The sequence below is a fragment of the Platalea leucorodia genome (genome assembly GCF_965183815.1).
Source record: "Platalea leucorodia genome assembly, chromosome: 4".
In the NCBI taxonomy this organism is placed as follows: domain Eukaryota; kingdom Metazoa; phylum Chordata; class Aves; order Pelecaniformes; family Threskiornithidae; genus Platalea; species Platalea leucorodia.
In genome coordinates, this window is record NC_138826.1 from 83,582,820 (window position 1) to 83,604,910 (window position 22,091).

The window sequence follows — 22,091 nt, forward strand, 5'->3', positions numbered from 1 at the left end:
GTTTTGAGTTCATGTCACTTATTTTTTAAAGGTAATCCTCATACCTTACACCAGAAGGTAACATTTTCTTCTCATTGAAGACCTTACTGTTTATTGAAATAACATATCCATCAAACATATTTTGGGCTGGTGGCCAGGTAACAGTTATTGATTCAGAGTCTCTGCTATAGTTCAGATATTTAACTGAGCTTGGTACTGTGTGACAATAAAAAAAAAATGCATTACTTTTAAAATACATTTTAAATACATTACTTTATGACAGGACTCATGCCATCAGAATGCAATGAGAACTCCAGAAAAACTATGTCATGTCCTTGCTTATCTCAAGGACAAACAGACTAATACCGCTGCGGTAATGTGTATAGGGACTTCTGTTATCCGAGATTCAGAACCAAACTGCTTGCTGCTCTGTAACGCTACTTAGCACAGTTCTGACATCACTGATGTGGAGTTCCTCAAAAACGCACAATTCCTCAAGAAAAGAAATGTCAGTATAAGAGGTAATATACTGGGCTGAGACCAAAGTCCTCACTAGCATAGCATCTTGTATTCAACAGTGGCCAAAAGCTTATGTCTACAGAAAAGCAAGACTTGCATAGAGTGATAATGCCCTTCAGTAATTTCACAGACTACAGTTTGCAGCCCAAGGATTTCCTGAGCCAGAGGTGATTTCTGTGCATTTAGTAAACCTCAGCAGATTTCTCTTTTATGAATGTCTTCAGTCTCCACTTGAACCTATGACCACAATCATCACACAAAATATCATGTGGCCAGAAGTTCTGTAACTTGTCTATAAATTTAATAAGCAACCATTTCCTTTTGATTGTTTTCTACTTGCTCTCTTCTAGTTTCAAGTCCTTAGTTCTTGTAAAGGAAATGTCAGTGAATTATCATTTCTTACTCGTGTCATAATTACCTCTTCATGACTTATCCTCTCACAATTGATTTTACATTACATCCTTGTTCCTGTATCAGTTTTAGCTCAGTGGTTCCTTAAATGCAAAACATTACATATCTCTGATTACACTTGCCCTCCTATGAACCTTTTCAATTACATCTACTATACTTTACTTTTTCACACTAGGGATCTGATAGAGGAAAATACAACATGCCAGATCCAACAGCCTGAGAGGCCACATCCCCAGGTCCAACCAGCAGCAAGGGTGAAGCTGTATTCCCAGCAGGCACATGCACACAGAGCACACATATACACCACATATATACACATATACGTGGCTGGCCACACAGATCACAGACAGACACTCAGAGCACACACATGACCACAGACAGCACCAACAGCCTCATCCTGCTCCCCTCTCCGGCTGAATGGAGGTCCACCAGTGAGAATACTTATATACATATATACAGAGTGGATCTCCCCAGCAGTTAGGCTTAGACACTCAGTCCGCCCAGTAGATTCCCCTGGATCCCAGTCTCCCCAGTTGCTGGCACACATAGAGAGCTGGCCAGGACTTCCCAAATCCCAACAGGTGACCCCCCTGTGCTCTCGCCCTTAGAGATACACAGATGCTCTCACACCCAGAGCTGGCCCACTCACCCCCTTGCTCCCAGGTCACTTCACCTACCCACTAGCTCATCCAGCTGGATCTCACTAGTGGTCACACACTCACACACCCGCACTCACTCTAGGTGCTGCGCCACAGACACAATGGTCTGACTCCAGTTGCTGCACTCATGCTCCTGTGTACACACACACACACACACACAGAGAACAGGAAGGAGTTAGCGATTTAATAAAATAGGACAGACTGTGTTGATTAGATGCAGGGCACAGTCAAACAAGCAAATCACTTACATGTGATGAGTCGTTTTTATCCTCTTAATCCTCTATTTTCCTACATTTGTTCTTCCCCAAATCACCTAATCCTCTCCCTTTTCCTGCCCTTGACTCCTCCCTTAAGCATCCCATAATAAGTCCTGTGCAATCCCAAACTGCTTTTCCCTAGCATCCTATAACATGTCCTACACCCCTAGGCAATAACCCCCCTTAGACAAAAGGTGATCCAGAGAGCTCCTCCCGATGACCTGTCTTGATGGGCATCATGCCTGGACATAGGGGCTGATGTTCTTCTGAGACAGCCCTGGGAAGGACCTGGACAGGGTGTTCGTTCCTTGCAAGTCTGCAATTTGGGTACCCACCTGCCACTGTGTTCCTCTGGGCTTGTGGAGATGAGCCTTTGATAGGCTGATAGCTCCAGTGATGGGCCTGGGAGAAGCCTGGCAGGGTATTATTTTGGCTCCCCTTCTTGCCGTTGCTTCTCTGGGCTTCTTTGTGGGTGTGCAGGTGAGCTTTTATCATACGGCTTAACAGGACCAGAACTGCATGCTGTATTCAAGAGGCAAGAGTACCTGGATTTCTACAGATAATTCAGCAATGTTTTCTGGTTTGTCCTATAATCTCTTCTAACATCCCAGCTGCCTTTTACTTTGCTGCTCATCTATATATGCTGATTTTTTCATTACCCATCACATTCTCAAGATATCACTCCAGAGATGTAACAGTCAGCTCAGAGCTGACCATATATGTGTTAAGTTTGGGTTATTTTTGCCTCGTGCATTGCTTTACACTTATTTAAACTGCATTGCATCTGCCATTTTAACATCCAGCCACTGAGGCATATATGGTCTTATCCACAGTTACTTTGCTAGTTCTCATCCTTACTAGCCTGAGTAGCTTTACATCAGTAAACTCCGTCCCCTCTGTGTTTGCTCACTTTTCTAGATCATTTATGAATGTTTTGGACAGAACAGGTCCCAGAAGTCATCTGACAACCTCCCTCCACTGTGAAAACTACTTTTATCTTCTATTTCCTCTTCTTAGGTCAATTTAAAAGACCGGCTGCTTTTTTAAGGGCCACAGTAAGAGAATCTCACTGACAGGCTTTTGGAAATCCACAAAGCATATATCAATTGCATCTCCCTTACCATGTTTGATGGCTCCTTGAAAGAATCCAAAGATGTTTCTGAGGCATGCTTTTCCTATACTAGTAAGATCCTTCATTGTTCTACCTCTAAACTATAAGATACTAAGTAGTTTATTATTAGCTATAACTTTGCAACCAAAAAGCAATGCAATAGTGGATGTACCCCTAGAGTGAAGACAGCCTCAGAACCACTGCTGAGTTACTCTGCTAGCCAAGAATAGTGACACTGCTCATCTGGTCCAGGTTTTATCTAGAACTAACAACCAAAACTCTTTTCTCTCCACACCATGAATTCCTACACCCAAGATGAAGGTACCATTTTCCATTGGAGCAGGATATCTTAGTATCTATGGCACTGTACATTACTGGAGACAAGAGAGCAGCTCAGAGACTTTGAACTCTCTTTTAATGTAGTTTCACTGGAATAAGAACATCATGCTTATTGAAAGAAGAAGCAACAGTGAACTGATATGACTGAAATTATTCTCTCAAGACAGTACATGAAGGTTACTGGCCAGAGTACTTACTTTCTCATGATATCTGAATAGACTTATTCACAGTGATATCAAAAAGAAGCAACATAACTGTGTTACGAGTGAAAGCCTGATATGGACAGAGAGGAGAAACATCATTCCAAAAATGAAAGAACGCTTTCAGAATGAACATAGTTTCTGGAGTGAGGAAAAGCAGCAGAAAAATCTGACTTAAAGGGATCTTAATTTAGAAAGGAAAAAAGTAACAATGAAAGAATGTTTTTTAAATGTATAATGGAAGAAAGCCACTAGCAGCTAGGAGAAGAACTACAACAGAACAAACTATGCTGCTGAGAATCAAATGTCCTAACCCAAAGTAGAACAAAATGTAGAAAATCCCAAATTTAGTGCTAACGTAAGGGGAGGCGAATGAGAGAACATCATAAAACTAATTTAGTTCTGAACACCTAAGTGTGTTCAAACTCAGCATTGAAGTGAGACATCAAACATTAAAGAGAATTCTAAGAAAAAAAGATTTTATTTTCTGTAATGTTGGTGGCCAGACAGCACGCAAATATCAGTTACTGGACTGTACACCTGCTTGAGTCATTATGAAGTTAACATTGGTAGTTCATTGTACAGTGTAACCATATTCAAATTCTTAAAGGACACAAGCAGTCAAAGAATAAGGAAAATAACAATGAAGAGAATAAGGAGAACATGATGAAGATGATTGAATTACTTTTCTCTATTTGAGACAAAAACAAAAATTCAAGAAACAGTAGAAGAAAGCAAGACATATAGATGGAGCAAAACAAATACTGAATTTGACAACCCTGTGGTCTCACCTGTCTCTATTTCCTTTGTCACAAAAATACTGTCTCTGAAACCTTCCTTTTCTGTTCGAATTGTAAAGTTGTACAGCTTACCAGGAGAAAGGTTGGAAAATGTTGCTGTTTCTTGCTTGACCTTCTGGACCTAGAAAACCAAACACAGCTTTCACAGAACTGCTTGCAAAATTTGCTTGTATTACGTAAATGATACCTCCACCTATTCTAATAGGAGACATAGCTTTTAATTTAACCTCTGATTAATTAATGGAAGACTTTAAAAAATAACTGCATTGCCTATACACAAGTAGTCTTTTAAAGAACATACCCTGAAAGCACTTGCACAATTTATACATGTGACTTCGTATTGATGAAAATCTCCATCAGCACGGTCCCAAGCAATCTGTATTGAAGTGTCTGTAATGTTACCTTCTCGCACATTGAATGGAGCTGCCAGACCTACAGAAGGACATATAACACATTATTGTTCAACCCCACACTTTGTTCAATCCAATACTTTTTATATCTTCTGTGGAGAAATAAAAGTTAAGACAATCAGTAAGATTCAAAAAAATAAAGGGCAAAATCAGATCTCAGACATGCAAACACACAGATATTCCAAAACAGAAAAGAAGAGAAAGAGCAAAGAGGTAATATTGCCACTATTCAAAGAAAATTGCTTGCTTGCTTATCTTAAAATTCACATGGAGCTGAACATGCATTTCTCCGTGAGGATAGAGCTGGCTCTCCTAGGCAGGAAAACCCTCCAGAATAGAGTTAATCCCTCCAATACCACCATCATAGCACTCAGAGTGTACCTAAATTTTGTCAAATAGATCAGCAAAATTTGGTAAACCAGGCAAGACAAATACACTTTGTCTCTAATTAGTATAGCCTTGCATGATACAATTCAGATGAAATTACAGAGGAGCTTCCACTCTTTTCTGCATCTCTTTCATCCCCACCACAGCTGCTTCTGGTTGCAATGCACCAAAATTTACACTTTTTCTAAGAAAAATTATATTCATGTTAGTAATCTGATTTTTTTTCTTCCAAGTTTTTGGGGCCCCAGAAGAGACAGACCAAAACTAAGTTTTCTAAGACAGTTTCACGCTAAATTTAGGAAATGCTTTCATAAGATTGACCAAAACCCAATTTTTATTAAAACTATATTTTAAGAAACATCAGCTTTCAAAGTTTTCACTGTTCAGGAAAGAATTTTTCTGTCTTGACCTCATTCTGCTCTTCTTTCTTCCTTGCTTCTTTTTATTCTATCTTAATTTTTCCTTTTATAACATTTCAACTCTGAGAGAAACAGAGTAGAAAAGAATTTCAAAGGAAAATGATAAAACAGGAAAAGAAAAACTTCTGGAAGTATAATTATAATAAAAAATAGAAAACTCAAAACATAGAATTTCAGCAGGTATTTTAAAACAGTTTTTAAGTCCTTACTAAAATTCCTTTTTGCAAGGCCTTGCTCGAAGGAGTTGCCCTCCCTTAATACTTTTTTAAATGTCTTAGTTATTCAGTTTATTATCTTGAAAAATGGGAACCTCAATGCTTTTATTATTTCCTTAAAGATGCACCGGGAGGAATAAGCTTACTAATTTCAAGACACAGAAGTAACTCGAGTGATCTTGGCTAAAATAAACGGTCAAAATGCATCTCATTTCCCACAAGCACAACAATTTAATACAGCCTAAATTCCTGAAATACTTGCTAGACATTTTTATAGACTTTATATAAAAAACACAGTTTAGAAAGTTTAGCAATGATAAGGAATAGTTATAGCCGTGTTTAAAAAATGGCTAGTGTTAGTATAATTATTAATTGCTTACACAGATACATCAAGGTGATTTTTAAATAACCTGCCTTTTTTACTGCACTGAAATAAAGTTAAAAGAGATTACAAATCAAAATTTAATATGGTGCAATTTTATAGGAATAAACTTAAAATACTCACATGTTTTTACACCAGATAGATGGTAAAAGGAGCTCAACATTTTTCCGCTTTTTGTGGCGATGCAGAAATCATATTCTGTTCCTGCAGTAAGGTTTTCAATCATTATTTTACCATCACTTTTTACAATGAATGTCGCGTTAGGTCCTCCTTTACTTGTAACATATATGCCATCAAATACTCCAATATCAGGCATGCGAACAAATAATACGACAGCATTGCTATAAAGCACATAAGGAACTACAATTTGAACAGGCTTGGGCTCTAAAAGAAGAAAAAAAATTGCCACATGTTACATCAGTTGAAAATAAATTCAATGAAAACCACACGATAAAGCTGAAGCAACTGCCCTGAGAAATATGCTTGCCCAGTGCAAACAAATAGCTACCATAATAAAACGTGTCATTGCTCAGAAACAATAAACAACCTGATCTTTTTAGGTGTTTATTACTGGAATCCTGAAGCATTTGAAAAATGATTTATGAATCAAAGCAAGTTAGGCTTCCAAAGGTATCAATGAATTACCTTTTCAACCACAACCACACCAAGAAGGTAAGTCAGGATAGCTGAAAAAATATAAAGAAATGTACATGTGGACAGGGAGATGAGCATGGAGAATGAGATATGTTTGATGGATGCAATATCGATGTGTTTAGTTTTCTTCCCTTACAGCTGGCTCTGACAGCTGTGAAAAATCCCATCTAGAATTTTCTGTCATCTATGTCTTGAATGAGGTATTAAATCTAATCCTATGTAAAAAATTTGGAAAAAGACTAAGCCTGCTACCCTCCAAAATACTGTAATCATTTAGAAAAAAAATGACAACGCCAGCATTTCATATATCTATAACCTGACAGCTGCAGCCTTTACATACCACATTTGTAAGTGAATCCTGCCCATTCCTTTCACATAGGCAAAAAATGTATACTGTGCCAAAAGCATTTCCACATCTTGGTAAACTAAGACTAACAGGAAAGATCTTTTGATAAACAATGTAAAGCTCTTACCTTTCAGCTACTACTACTTCTAACTCTTAAAGTCCTTTCCCAGCACCTTCTCATGAACAGTTGGGTAATTTCTCTCTCACAGTTCATGGAACAACTAATGCATCTCCAAAAATAAATAATCTGTTTCAACCATTCCAATATTTTCCTATTTCAATGCAAATCAATGATTTCCCCAATTTCTTCTGTCCGTGGGAACAGGATTCCCAGCTATGGTCCTCATCGCAATTATCAGTTCCACCAATGTCTTTCCCAAGGCTGCACCCTCTTTGAAAGTTAACAGCATCTACTTTGCCGCTAACAATTAGAATTGGATCAGTACATTTCATATTCTAGTTTTGATCCTTGGCTATTAAGCAAATCAACTTGATCTACCAAGTCTGTTAGATGATAGTAACAATGAGACTGATGTTGTGTGTATTATAGTCGGTAGTTTCCGCTGTTAAAAGATGTCTTACTTAAAGTGCATTGAAGGGTCTTCAGTTCACTCATATTTCCATTATTCACACTTGCCACTGCTATTTCATAAGCCATTCCAGGAATTAGGAGATCAACCTTAAATTCTTCTGTATTGTTTAGTAAAAACTTCTTAGTTTCACCTATGTCTGCATTAGGTTTCACTTGAATGTAGGATTCCTGACCCTGTTGAGGCAGCTTCCAGTGCAGGATTACACTCTCTTCTTGTACATCTTCTGGGTGAATATAAACAGCTGTAGGTGGACTGACAGCTTGATCAAAGAAAAAGATGTCAGCATAAAACCACAGATCAAACTTATTATCAATTTACAATCACTTCCCAATGATGCCTTTTAGTTTATTTTTGCTTGTAAAAATGTCATTATTTTAAAACTACTAATTCATTTAATTATTTCTTAAAGTAGTTTGTAGACAACTACCTGTTACAGGCAGATTCTGCTTTCTGTTTTCTCGTAACAAATAGGGACTTATTTTACAAGCATATTCCGTTCCATTGGATATATACAGAGTAACAAAGATGACACAATTTCAGTCATAGTATCTCTGATTAGAAAAAAAATTAATCTGCCTTCACCTACATAATTTGAGACATCATGGTAATGCTTCTACTTTGCTAAAATTAAATATACAAACCATAAATATTTATCAAATAGGATGCCGTTTCTTTAGCACATATTAATGTGCTGTAAGTAAGTAAGTGAATAAATAAATAAGGGGACAGGTACGTTCACTCTTTTGGAAGGTTCTGAAGGTTAGAATCAGTAAATAGAGAATATAGAAAAGAATTCCCCCAACTTTTCCCCAATACATTCCAACAAACTGCAATCTGTACATGGTCTTAAATATACTTTTGTGCCTTGTATTTTCAATTTATACTCTGTCTAGTGAAAGAAAACCTCCAGAAAATGGATACATCACCTGTTGTGATTAATATAGGCTTTTCATGGCAGCTTAGAGTTCCTTTTTCTGCTACATTCTGCAAATATACCTGATACTGATGATAAGGTTTTAAATTTCCTATTACTATTGAAGTCTTGCTTTTTTCAACTGGTAACTGTTCCCAAATGTTCGTTTCAGTATCCAGAATACTGACGAGGTAGAAATGAAAAGCAGCACTGGATGAATGCTGTGGAGGCTTCCACTTTAAATGTATTTCTGCAGATGAAACATATGTAGCCTCTAACTTCTGGGAGTGTAATGGTCCTATTGAATAAGATTAGGAATAGAAACAGGATAATAGCTTCTGGCATCTTTTACCAATAACCAACTTTTTTTTCAAATACGTCCTCAAAAGCCTAACAGTACACACTTACTTATATAAATACTAAATAGCATTTGAACAAATAAACGCAACTTTGACTGTATATCTAGTATTGATACACAATGGAATATTCTCACTATCTAATTGAGGTTTTCTGAATCACCCGGCTCGTTACGTAGAACTCAGTCTCCTCACTTAGGTCCTCTCTCCTGTACTTCAGTCACATCAGAAACATCATCTAAGACAAATGGTATGAATTACCCATGTTGGTTAAAACCTGGTCCTAGTGAATTAAATGGCAGAATCTACTGAATTTCAGAAAGTATAAGTGTTCAATGCACACTATTTTTATCAATCATTTTAAAACAGTTCTTCATTATGTCTCCTAGGCCTCTTCCAACAATTCAGTCACCAGTCTAATAATTAGTAAATCATCCTATTTTTCCTTGCCTGGACAATCATATTTCTGTAGATAGCAATGTTGGAGCTGAAAAGCTGATTTCTGAGGTAAATTTGCTTCTCACAGGAGAAAGCAGGAATACCTTTCCTCCATTATAGAAGTAACTTGCATTACAAGGTCTTATATACAGAAAAAAACCCATCAGATTAGGGAGCAGAGAAGCTGGTAGGCACAAGAGATGAGAGGATCTTCAAGAGCACTGAAGCAGTCCAGGAGAAGAAGTGAACTGTATAAAATGTACTTGCTGGAGAAAAGAAACAGTTCTTTTCCCTATTTGTTCTGACTTTAAGAAAATGGACCTCTGTCTCATATTTGGATTGCCTTGCCAGAATTGGTAAAAATGTTAGGGCAGTATCTTTTCTTTAACTTTTGCAAAAAAGGTATTTTCCCATTAACACAGAAACAGGAACCTGAAGAAAATCTACACCTAAAATTGTGTCTATGAAGAAATTTTTCCTTGAGGACATGTCCATTTGATCACCTTTAGATGCAAAGGCATTTTTCATCTCTACCAACTGGCAGGTTTCATTTGGCTTAATTCAGCTGTATTTTACTAGAACACAAGTTAATTGGTTCATGAATTTTTCTTATGCCATACTGCATCATTCAGTAGGTCAAAACACAATGTATTTTTAAACCACGAAGCTTGTCGTAATCTTTACTGCAGATATATAGGGATATCTCTGTTTATTCCAAGAAAATGTTTTACTTCAGATTGGAATGCATGCTTCTGCATTTCATCAGCATGGCCAAAAAATACCTTACTGCTACTCCAACATCCAGCTTTCCCTTTGGACACCAGTAGGAATTCTGTGAGTAAAATTATGGTAAGAATAAGCTTTTAAAATATACTTCATAGAAGAAGAATTTGTAGCTGACTTTCTGCTTGTGGCCACTGAAAACTCCTGAATTTTTCCACGTCAATCCCAATAAAGGTTTTTAGCACAAAAGCAAAATGAAGACATTGGAATCCACTAAACCAATGAGTCAGTCTTGGATTCAGAATTCATGTTCAGAATTATTTATATTTTCAGACAAAATATCAACAAAAGGAATAGCATAATTAAAGGAAAATATTAAAAGTGTATGATTATCTGGTTATTACTGCTATTTATTTTTGTAACTTACTTGTTTCTACCTTCAGCATTGGACTTAAGACAGTCTGTGCCCCTTCTGGGTTTCTTGCTGCTAATAAAAAACTATAGCAAAGGCCAGGAGACAACTGCACAATTTTTGTTTGAGTTGTATTCACAGGCAAGCTCAGAATGTATGGCTTCCACTGATCAAAATAGTACTTAATTGTAAGTGCAAAGCCTGACTTAAGCCATATATCCATATCACTCCACATAAATACAGCTTCAGTTGTCTTGACATCACGGACACTAAACGTGAAGTTTTCTGGTACCAGAGGTACTGAAAAAGAACACCAAAAATGAAAAAAATCATTGAAAATCATGAAAACCTATATCTTTTTATATTTTTATCTTCAAAGATAAACATAATCGGGGGAAGGCTTTTAAAAATAAATGTAAAAGATTGGAAGAAATATAGTTACATTCATATTCACAAATATATGGTAGCTGTATATAGCAGAAAAATCCTGTGAAGAAATAGCCTGGACCAGTGGGATCTCTCTGAAGGGCATAGCAGTCAGTTTCATTTTCTGGTATCATTGCCAAAGTTGAGATACCAGCCTTTAGAAGATAAGGAGATCCATCTGTCCACAAGAGCTGACCTTCTTCCTACATTGAAAAAAATGAAATAAAGACTCCATGTATTTTTACATTATATTGATGAATTATTAAGGCTTTTGTCATTGCAAGCATATCTCCTAAACATCCAAAATTTACATACTTCGTTTATACAAATTAATTATATAGAAACATTTTGAATGAAGTAAATATTGCGGTACAAAATTCTATCCCTTCTATTACAATAGATTACAAGGTAATAATATAATAAAAGCCACACAAGGCTAATGTAGAGTGTTTGATCATTACAAACAATCCTTTAAAAATCACGATTAATCAAATAATCTAATAATCATGGATTGATAATTTTCTAAAAATGTTATTCACTTAAAATAAAATTCAGTCAGTCAAAAATATTCATAAATTTGGTCTGAAAGCAAAAACAGCTTAGCTGAAAAAAATCCAGGGCTAGATTCACAATCAGATGAGGAAGTGCTCTCTTTTCCCCTTTCTCCCAGCGGCCGGTAGCTCAGCGGTTAGGACACTCACTCACACCTGACTCCAAGTTTCTAACCTTTGAGGTACTTTCAGTTTCTCCCTACAAATACTAGACTGGGGCAACATGACATCTTGAAGGAAGGGTGCTTGTAGAACATGCTCACAGCATTGCAATACAGACCCCTCTAGTGGGAGATAGGTTTCAGTCTGCACTGCACTAATACTAACATCTACAGGGGATTAATAGAAAACCCAACACATCTATGCATGACATTGGAGCACTCTCGGGAGGTATACTAGCATAAGTGCTTTCAGAAATAGCAAGTCTGTGGTCCTAAAATCTAAGTAAATGCTTTAAGTACTGTAAAGGAGAAAAGCTGAGGTACCACCATAATTTTAAGACTTCCATTGCTTTTCCATTTTGTTAAAGATATTCAAAAGGGGGGAGGGGGAGGAGAAAAAAGATTTTTTCCATTTCTCTGAGAAAACAACAAAAAATCATGTTTGATGAGACTAAGCCTATTTTTTCAGTTCATCCCTTGAACTGAAAAAAATCAAATAAAATACTGTGATGTCTTTCATTTTCCCAAGAGAGCAAAGAAGATTTTCAATGGTATGAAATAATTCGACTTGACTTTCAGGAGGAGATATGTGTCTAGCCTGTCGTTTCAAAAATACTATGTAGATCAATGCATATCTTTTTCTTATACTGGTCTTCCTGGGCATCAGAGTTAACTACAAGCACAGTAAGCCACAAGATACTACTATGATACAAACATCTGTAGCAGGGCTTGTAAGGGAAGCCTCAGTAAACAGTCTTTGGCTACCTTTTCCACTTTGTAACTCTAAAGAACTGCACAGAGCGTTAGGACAGACACGAGGGTATCACCAAAGCGCTCCATTCATTCTTACCCAGCGCACTGACCTACATCTCCAGGGTCCCTGTTGTCTTTCACAAGAACGCTCACCCTCGTCAGGAAGGGTTTGAATGCAGATACAGATCAAAATAGGGTTAAAGAAGGAGAAACTGTGATAATACAAATGCTACAGAATTAATGCTGCTCACAATGTCGCTAATTTTTATCAGTGTCACAGTGCTTGGCAATTTTCCTAAGGCTGCTGACATCTTCCGAGTAGGTTATAGTCTCAACTTTCATTTAATTTCATAGAATATTTTACTTGCCATGGGTACTGGGAGAAAAAAACTTGGAAACAGAAATTTCACTCCCTAATGGTTCAAATATGAAAGAGAAAGCAAAAATAATTGAATCTGTATTTTTTTTTCTCTCAGATTTTAAACAAGTCCTGCAATTCCTAGCATATGTCCCACGATCTTTGAACTCCTGGGGTAAGTCCTTACAATTTGGTGTAAGTACAATTTGGAGTTCTCATAAGATGAGAGCAAATGACAACAATGACAATCAGAAGGACTGTAACATGTTCATACAGTACTTGAACATGCTAATTAAATACAAATACTTGGAAAGAAGTGCTTGAAAAACAAGCATTTTATTATTATCCCTTGCTACTCTTAAAACAAGGTACTCATCTAGTTCATTTAACTGACCAGACTCCTACAAACATAAACACGCATGTAATGATTAAACAGTTGACTAACAGTCAAATTCCAAACTGGCAATTAACTCTTGTCTGTATAATCAGTTTAAAAAGAAAAAAAAAAAAAAGCCTTTCTAGCACTCTTTCCAGTCTGCAAAAATATTATACTTTCTTGGGACATCTATTTCTGGCAGCCTCTTACAAATACCACCTTACTTCCACAACACCAAGTTGGTTAAGATCAATATAACCATGGTGTAAAAATTACAGAATTCTAAAATCTCATGCATTTATCTGTAAAATGCATATACTACTGGTGCTTTACTAACTAGGAAGCTGCTTCTCTAACCACAAACCTAGATAGGTTTGTGTTTCCTCAGTTTGCATGTTATCCCACTCTGACTTGTTTATGTAGCCTCATTAAGTTATTTAACAGAGTCTGTAAAAAATAAATTTTCTGTCTATGACATGTTTATAACTTACGTCCTGCCCTTACAAATAAAGTTTACTTTGTTTTTACTGTTTTTCACAGCATTTCTTTTAAAATTAATTTGACCAAAACAATATTAAAAGTAAATTTCAGCATGTAGATTTTCCAAAATGAAAGACAGTGGCTTCCTCCCAACCTTCTGATACTTACCACAGAAGAAGTTTTCACTAATCCTAACCACAGGAAGACTGGATCCAACATTTCTGGCAGAGTGCTTCCATCTTTCTGAGAGCTTTCCCAATACTTTTATTTATCTCTGTAGCTGTTCCCCAATCACACGCCACACCACAGTGAGACATTTAATAACAGCAGAGCTGGCATTAAGAACCCTCATATCCCAAATATGAGGAACAGGAAACTTTTTACAAGAAATACCTTGCTCCAGACCCTTCTTCCACTGGCCTGTCCAGCATCCATCCATACTGGACAGACCTTGCTAAGCTCATCACTTAACATTTCAGACCCACATCAAAACTGAGAAAGCCAACCCCAGACTTTGATATCCAAAGTAACATACGTATAGAGTAAAATCTGGTAATGCAGCACCACCTACAGGCACAACAATATCCCTGTGAAGTACTCACAAAAAAAGAAAAATTAAACAGGTTATGTATAAACTATGTCTTTTCTTCCCAGCTATGGACTGCCAAATATTCACAGTATTTCTAAATAGGAAGAAATAATGATTCCTCTTGTAACTACTAACAACTACACAAAAAAACAACCGATTTATTGCATAGCATTTTTTATTCCAAAGAATTGGGCTCTGTATTTCAAAATTCTCCTGCTTCCATATATGTAATAGCAAAGAAGGTAAAATAGACTGACCTTTAGGTCATTAAGACCCGTCCATAACATGATTATTTGACTAATTGTCTGGAGATAAGAGAAAATAAAACCATGTTCTTCTTCACTCCCTACGTCAAGAAGATGCGCCCCTCGTGAAGACGTTTCACAGATTTGTTGTGCCACCTTCCACGGCTTGCTCTCCTTACCCATTTGATAGCAGCTGCTTTGGAATGCCACCCACCCTTGGGAACAGGTGCCTATAAGTGAACAAGGACAGGATTTTAAAGATATTCTGTACCATTTATGGCAGTGGTACAGTTTTAGATTTTTTTATGATTACACAGACATTTTGATGATGACAGCATTTAATTAATTCATGATTGCAAACGCCCAAAAATTCAGTAATTATGAATCAACCCTCCTTCAAAATCCTGTCTTAAAAAATCTGATTGGCTGAATTAAAAGAGTATCAACTACAATCCACCGAAGAAAAAAAAAAGAGATCCATTAATTTTTAACCTACTCTAGGAAAAATTCATTCTTTAAAGATGGTTTAAGAAACCATTTCTAGTTTCTGATGGTTCATTTTTTAAATTTTAAAATTGAAGTTTACAAAGTTCAGTTTGTTTTTAATAGTTTCCTGAGTTTAGGAAAACAATTATTTTGTTGAATTTGACCCTATATCATCTTTTCTTTTGGGTTCTTAATTTTAAAGATTTTTAAGTTGCATTATCAGAGTAGCACATTTAAAGGAATGAAGTTACACAATCAAGCCATAACATCCTCAGAATCCTGCATCCTTCAAAGCACTTCTAACAAAACAGAGTAGCTAGGTTAGCCAGTCAGCAATATAAACCCATCACTTGGAATGCTGGAAAAAAGTGTTCCGAATCCTTATCAAATTCAGGATTTTCCCTGCTTTTTCATTAGAACTATATAGCAAATTCAATCCATACACTCAAATAATGACAATGCCAAACCTCAACATTCACTTGATTCTATTTTAGACTGCAAAAAATGTAGTTAGCTTAAACTATTTGCACATACAGCTTTGAATTCTTGCTCCTAAAAATACTAAGAAATATTAAATAATCTTTCTAGGTCATTAACATTCAATTTCTTTCAGCTTTCTAGAAATGAAACAATTCATACCTATTAAAAATTGTAAAATGGAATACAGACTTTTTACAATTTACTCTTAACTCTTTTAGAAAATATGCAGTGCTTCCTTGCATTCACTGTGACTACAACAAACTCTAATATATACCTGTTTCAGCTTGAACATCCAGTGATTGAGACACATTTATAAATTCCAGATGTAATTGTTCAAATATAAACTTAAATGTATATAAGGTGGCAGGTGTCAAATTACTCCATACAAAGAATCCACTGGGTTTTTTTATAATCTGAGAAGTATCATTCAGTGAAACTGAAACTGAAAATTCTTTAGTCATTGTACTCCAATTAAAAGACACTGTAGTAGCTGTCACAAATGTTTTGATGTCATTTTCTGAAATTCCACCTAGTAGGCCAAGAAAAAAACAAATACTGTCTTTACCACAACAGAATAATTAGCTCACAGTTTTACTGCATTTATTTTTTTTTCTTTTAAAAAGTGATGAGAGATACACACAGTAGGGAAAGAAAGGTAGTGTGAAAATAGAAAAAGTCTTACTGAGCAATTAAGAAAGTCATGCTCTTTATCATCATGGTTTGTAAACTTCTGTCTGAAGCAACCAGAAATAAAAGTTAAGTGCACAGTTCAAGGAGTGTTTAACTGTAAAAGTACATATTTTGCTAGAATATCAGTTAAGCAATAGATGTCTAATACAGCAACACATTAGTAGCATAACCATTAATTATTTTCTCTAGCTTGCTAAGCATACTAACTTTCAGCAGAGTCAATGGCTGCTGCAATGTTTTCAACCTACTGTGTATTATTCCCAATTACGTTGTTTGTATTCAGATCCTAGACTGTATTCCAAAGCTAGTATGAGTTTGTAATGTGTACAAAGGTAATGTTATAAACTATTTTAAAGCAATTAACAAAATTAAGATTATAAAGCCCTTTCATTCTAGCAATTGGTGGGACTTGGGGTCCTGAACAGATTTACAGGGATAAATGATGTTTTTACAAGTTCAGTGCCCAGACTCACTAATTCTTATAATAAAAGTCTGCCCCAGTTAGTCACCATACTAAGATCTTCAAGCTACTCATTAACCCTTTTTAAAGAGGGACTGTCCTAAAGCGGAAACAAAATATTTAATATTTAACCAATATATTTAATTTACGTAAGACAAACAATCACAACCCTACGTTGATATGAAATTGCCAGGCTGTAAGTAACTTTCTCAATGGTCCTCTTTTATAAATCTCTTCTCCTAGAATTCCTGTAGTATAGCAAAGATTGTAATATTTAAAAATCTCTGCAACTTTTATATGTCTCATATTGCAGAAACGTTACACTAACCAAATGAGTTATATAAAATTATTCCGTCTGTTCTTCATGGTTGAAAACATACATTGATGCAAAGTTTCTAAACACATGAGTAAGCTCAGGATTTCAACCCCTACATCTTTAATCTTCAGTATTAGACTAACTATAATGATACCAAAATATTTTTGTGCTACACTACTTACGTGTCTTAAATGATTTTACACTTAAGATTCGGCCATTTTTTAGGGATTCTATTGTAATATCATACTTCTTATTTTCCTCAAGCAGAATTGTAGTACTGACAGGTTTCTGTTCAACTTTAGAAATGTTTCTTACATTCTGCAAGTTAAAAGAATTTCTGGATATAGTGAAAGAAATATAAATACAATTCATAAATCATCTATGTAGTTTTTAAAAGGGTAGCTTATATTGCAGCACATCAAACTTAAGCCTTCAGTTAAACTGAAAAATACCCAATGCATTTAAAACAAAACGTTTTAGAAATCAAACTATTAACAAACACCTTCATATTAAAATCCTCATATTTTCTTTAAGTTCCAGAACATCCTGTGCTCAAAATAAGAACAATGCCCTCCCACAGAGATCTGGGAGGTAGCGTCTGTGCCTCTCCTGGAGAAGTTAGACTCCTCCTTCAAACCACAGTACCTTGAACAACTTGCATATTCTTAACTTTGAACATATGCTTATCTATCCTTATTCAACAAGGATACCCAAGGGTCTTTTAAGTCCCACTGGCTTCAATAGGACTCTGTAAGAGCGCACATAAATGACACAAATTACAGAATTCAGTACAATTTTTTCTAACTTTCTTTTTATTTGCTATTTTACAGTATTTTTTTTTAAACAAACAAACAAACAAACACACAATGCTATTAACTACTGGTATCTACAGCTTAAATACATTTGGAATTACTTATTGCTTTGATTGACGAAATTTACTTTTTGACTGAAAGCGCCTGCATGCTGGTATGTTACAATATAATAGTCTGGATCCTCTCCTTTGGGCAGTTCAGTCCACTCCATCAAAACTACTCTAGCAGGCTTTTTTACTTGGTCACAGTCTAGACTCTCTGAACCCTGTAACAGAAACACACATGAATTCAACTTAGTAGAAAATGCAGAAAATATACCTCTAACTATATAATTAAATTCTGTTGATTTTAACTACTTTTACCTAGAACTTGTCAGCTAGCAACAGTTTTTATATGGACCAGTATTACCAGACCTAATGTATGACACACAGAGGCTTCATAATTTTTTACAAAAGTTCTGCAGGTACAGGTTCTATTTTTCTTTCTCTCTCCAGAGGTGGCCAAACCGTGTTAGCTGACCCAAACATGCCCTACTAGGAAAAGAGAAACCTGCCATCATTTTAGAAATGAGGTCAGAGATTTCACTTCCAATGTACATATTGTAATCACAGTTACCAATCAGTCAGGAGTTGGAGGTCTCGGTCCTATTCTCACATTACATGGTAAAGACTTTAGTGGCATCACTTTCACAACTTCCGAATATCTCAGAATAAGAAACAGCAACATTCAAGAGGTGAAAAAATAATTTACTAAACGCCTCCCTACCAATCCAATTTAGACATGGCAGTACAAGCTTCATTCGGCATTCCAACTTCTTACAGAGGTCAACTCATTCTAGACACAAGTCTTCTGTATTTTTGACACCACCTTTTAAATAATTGTATCTGCCTTTGAGGGACTTTGGCTTAGCTGTTTAGAGAAGCCGGTTCCTTCTATGCTTGAATTTCATTTGGATCCAGAAACTTACCGGTTGCTTCTATCTAACAATATATAAACCTGAATCGCACCTCTAAAATTCAAAGAAACTGGGGCATGTGATGCCAATCTCTAACACATAACATTTATTAAAAGATTGCAGTTCTGTGTTTTAAGTTCCATTTTTATTTCTTTATGAATTGGGAAGAGAAATAAATGCCATCATTTAGCAATGAACTAAAAATGTATTTCAAAAAATGAAACAAAAATCAAGGCATGAATAGGAACCCTAGTAAACTAAAATAAAAGTTAGCATTTTTATTATTATATTACATTGTGTTGCCCTGTAAAGCAATCTACTACACACACACACACACACACATATACGAAAAACCCCCACAAAAATATAGAACACTCAGCTCTTTCCTATTTGTTAACTCAACATACTCTTAGACTCAGTTAGTTTAAGGTAACTTCCTTTAACTAATGACAAACTAACATAACTATAAATCTATCAAGATCTTAATGTTCAGAGTTTAGATCACACTTTCTAAAGTATAAACTTTATAAAGTTTATAAAGCCTTTAATCTCTATAAACCCTTTATAAGAGGGACCATATCACCTCTTGGAAGTGCCTGAATTGACATACTAGACTAAAATTGATGGCATACATAAAAGCATTTAAGGATATTAGATGTTTCCAGGAAAAGTATCAGGCTTTTAACTTATGAGTGTATAGCTGGCTTGTCTTCCTTTAAAACAACCTAGTCGAAAAAATCCAAAGGGTAGGAAAGTCTACTTTTAAAGATAATAAAAAATGTATATGTGTCAATAGCTGAATTTAAAAATTTAATAATTTTCTACTGTTAGCAATATTGTATGCCATTTTACTGTACATAAAAACATACTCCTGGACCTAAAAACAAGAACTAAATTTGCAGGTGTACACAGAAATTTTACCATACTTATATCTGGCACCTTGCCAGCACTTTTTAGGCCCTTACCCAAAGACTGCAGAAATTAAAAAAAAAAAAAAAAAAAGAAATATTGACCAAAAAGCCAAGGTTCAAATCTATCTTCAGGCTAGCTACATACCAGCTAGGAGACCTTAAACACCACATATTGACTTCTGCTATTGACTACTTCTCAACATATGACTCAAGTAAGCTTCTCAGACTGAAAAAGAGGCACTTGAGGGGAAATACAACAGAGGTCTATAAAATCTTAAGTACCCAGAAGAAGTGAGCAGAGATTGATTTTTCATTTTCTCTTGAAGTACAAGAACTGTGAAGGATGAAACACAGCTGGTATACTCTAGATTCAAAGAAAACAAAGTGGGGGAGTTCTTCACAAAATAAATAGTTTATCTGACAAAGCTTAAAATGAGTAGTACTAAAAGGTTCTATGGGCTTCAGAGGAGGCCGGACAAGTTCATAGAAGAGACCAACACTGAAGCTCACACAATGCAGTGCAACTACATCTGTTTCAGGAAGTCCTTAAGCTGTAAATGGTGGGAAACAAACATAGTATAGGTAATTCTCATATTATGCTGTTCTTACAGTCCTCCCCAAGGATCTGCTTTTTGCCACTGCTGGAGATATGATACTGAACTTGCTGAAGTTTTTATTTCACACCATACCACCATCCTTAAAAGTCAGGTACTCCCAAGTACTCTGCAACTGTCAGGAAACTTCCCTGACTAAGGCAGATCACAGACTGCTGCACAACGGCTTCCACAAAAAACACTTGTTCTCAAGCTCAAAACTGGCCAGCGCAACCGGACACTCCCTGGATACTCTCAAGGAATATACCAGGAGGCTGGGTACTGCAGCAACATTGCACCACCCCAAATACACAGCTCTCTTCTCCAAAGGAACGGAGCGGCGGTATTAGCACCAGTAATTGACAGAGCCTTGAAATCCCCTTTGCTGCAAAGCATGTTAAGCTAAATGTAAAATAAAGACTACACATACAAACTCTAAACATATATAAATATTGACAACACTATTGCAAAATGTATCAGAAAAGTAAGCAGAAAGATACATGTGGTTCCTATGTATGTGGTTCTTTTAATAACAGTCAAATTAAACCCAAAGGGCTAATCCACAAATGGCAGTTTTGGATCAGAAAACAAAATATCTCTTGCAGAAGTACATTTCCTAAAGCCGTAGCCAGAGTACACCCCTGGGTAGCAGACAATCTTGAATTTCCATCATCACAATGCGTGTCTCTGCAGTGTTCAAAAGGTGACAATTTACATAGCAATATGAGCTAGTTTAGGACTTAAAGACACTGGGGTCTATTAATTCTTCTGGGGAACAACATTAAACCAGAAGCAGCAGGCAATAAAGCAGACTGAGGATCTCAAGAGAGCTTCCAACAATTCAAATAGAAGGAAGACTGACAATATTCAGTAGCAATAACTGAGAGCTCCCTGTGACTGCTAGAACGACAAAAAAGCAGTCTAAATCACGAAACTTCCATTTTCAAAATTCAATTAGAGTATCTACCCACCTTCAAAAAAGGGAATATTTTTCTTACCTTAAATAAATATTTTAAAAAAAGCAGAAGAATAATTGTTTGATCCATAAAGAAACGTTATAGTCCCAGTGTCTCTTATATGTTTGAACCACAACAGCTTCAAAACAAAATTGTGTTAAAAATCCTAAGGCATAAGAAAAGAACAACTAATACATGTATTTATACTTCACATAGATACAGCAGCAGCCAATGGTGCACCCGGGGTTTGTGTCTTCGCCCTGGCCCTGCCTCTTCCCAGGCCTCATATAAAGCTTCCAAAGATCAGGAAAAGGCTGTCCTGTAACTTCACTGAACTAGGGATGTGCCTGTGGTTCATTAGTCAGTTAAAAACCCCCCAGTGAAATAAATGTCAGGGTTTTTTAAGTTGTCTAGTGATTACTGGATCAAAATTCATTGAAATCAGTGTAACCCCTTGCACTTTTCAAGAGACTCTGGCTGTTTTCCACAGTACACATTTCTAGCAAGTTGTCCGTTTATCAGTGTTGAAAATAAGCCTTAAAACAGTTTTTTGTGGGCGTACCAAGCACACCTGCAGAACCACTGGTATGTCTTGATAGGGTGTCCAAATATAAACAGTGTAAGTTTATGATCATTTCTGTTAAAGTTGCTCATCAAAAGACAGGTGCACACCAGTATAGCACCAGAAACTGCATGAGCAAGTCTAGAATTGCTTACGGAAAATACAAAATCCTACTTCTCAACATAAAAGCAGAGCCTATACATTTCCTAACTCGCACACAATCTACTTATTAGAGGACTTCTTAAATTTCCAGTTAGTAACTACAGCACGCAACTCCCAGGAGAAATCTTTACAGCAGCGGGAAGCCCCGGGCACTAACGGCTGGATGACGAACGGCCGCCGCTTCCTCCAGACAGTCCCTCACCGCGCCCGGCCCGGCGGGTGACGGCCGCCGCCGCCATTTTAGGG

The 22,091-nt window shown here is 36.3% G+C and overlaps 1 protein-coding gene across 1 annotated transcript in view; it reads right to left on the reverse strand.

The window, feature by feature from the left end:
* PTPRQ (protein tyrosine phosphatase receptor type Q) overlaps positions 1–21,211 on the reverse strand; it is a gene marked incomplete at its 5' end in the record, with an annotated part of 143,671 nt that extends 122,460 nt beyond the window's left edge. Inside the window, 13 exons of the mRNA XM_082308524.1 lie at positions 45–195; positions 4,267–4,396; positions 4,577–4,707; positions 6,212–6,472; positions 7,671–7,940; positions 8,608–8,892; positions 10,539–10,823; positions 10,966–11,152; positions 14,475–14,692; positions 15,703–15,957; positions 17,077–17,212; positions 17,834–17,971; positions 21,164–21,211. Coding sequence (XP_082164650.1) covers positions 45–195; positions 4,267–4,396; positions 4,577–4,707; positions 6,212–6,472; positions 7,671–7,940; positions 8,608–8,892; positions 10,539–10,823; positions 10,966–11,152; positions 14,475–14,692; positions 15,703–15,957; positions 17,077–17,212; positions 17,834–17,971; positions 21,164–21,211 — 2,495 coding nt within the window. The remainder of the gene's footprint in view (positions 1–44; positions 196–4,266; positions 4,397–4,576; positions 4,708–6,211; positions 6,473–7,670; positions 7,941–8,607; positions 8,893–10,538; positions 10,824–10,965; positions 11,153–14,474; positions 14,693–15,702; positions 15,958–17,076; positions 17,213–17,833; positions 17,972–21,163) is intronic.
* Between the last annotated feature and the right edge of the window lie 880 nt (positions 21,212–22,091).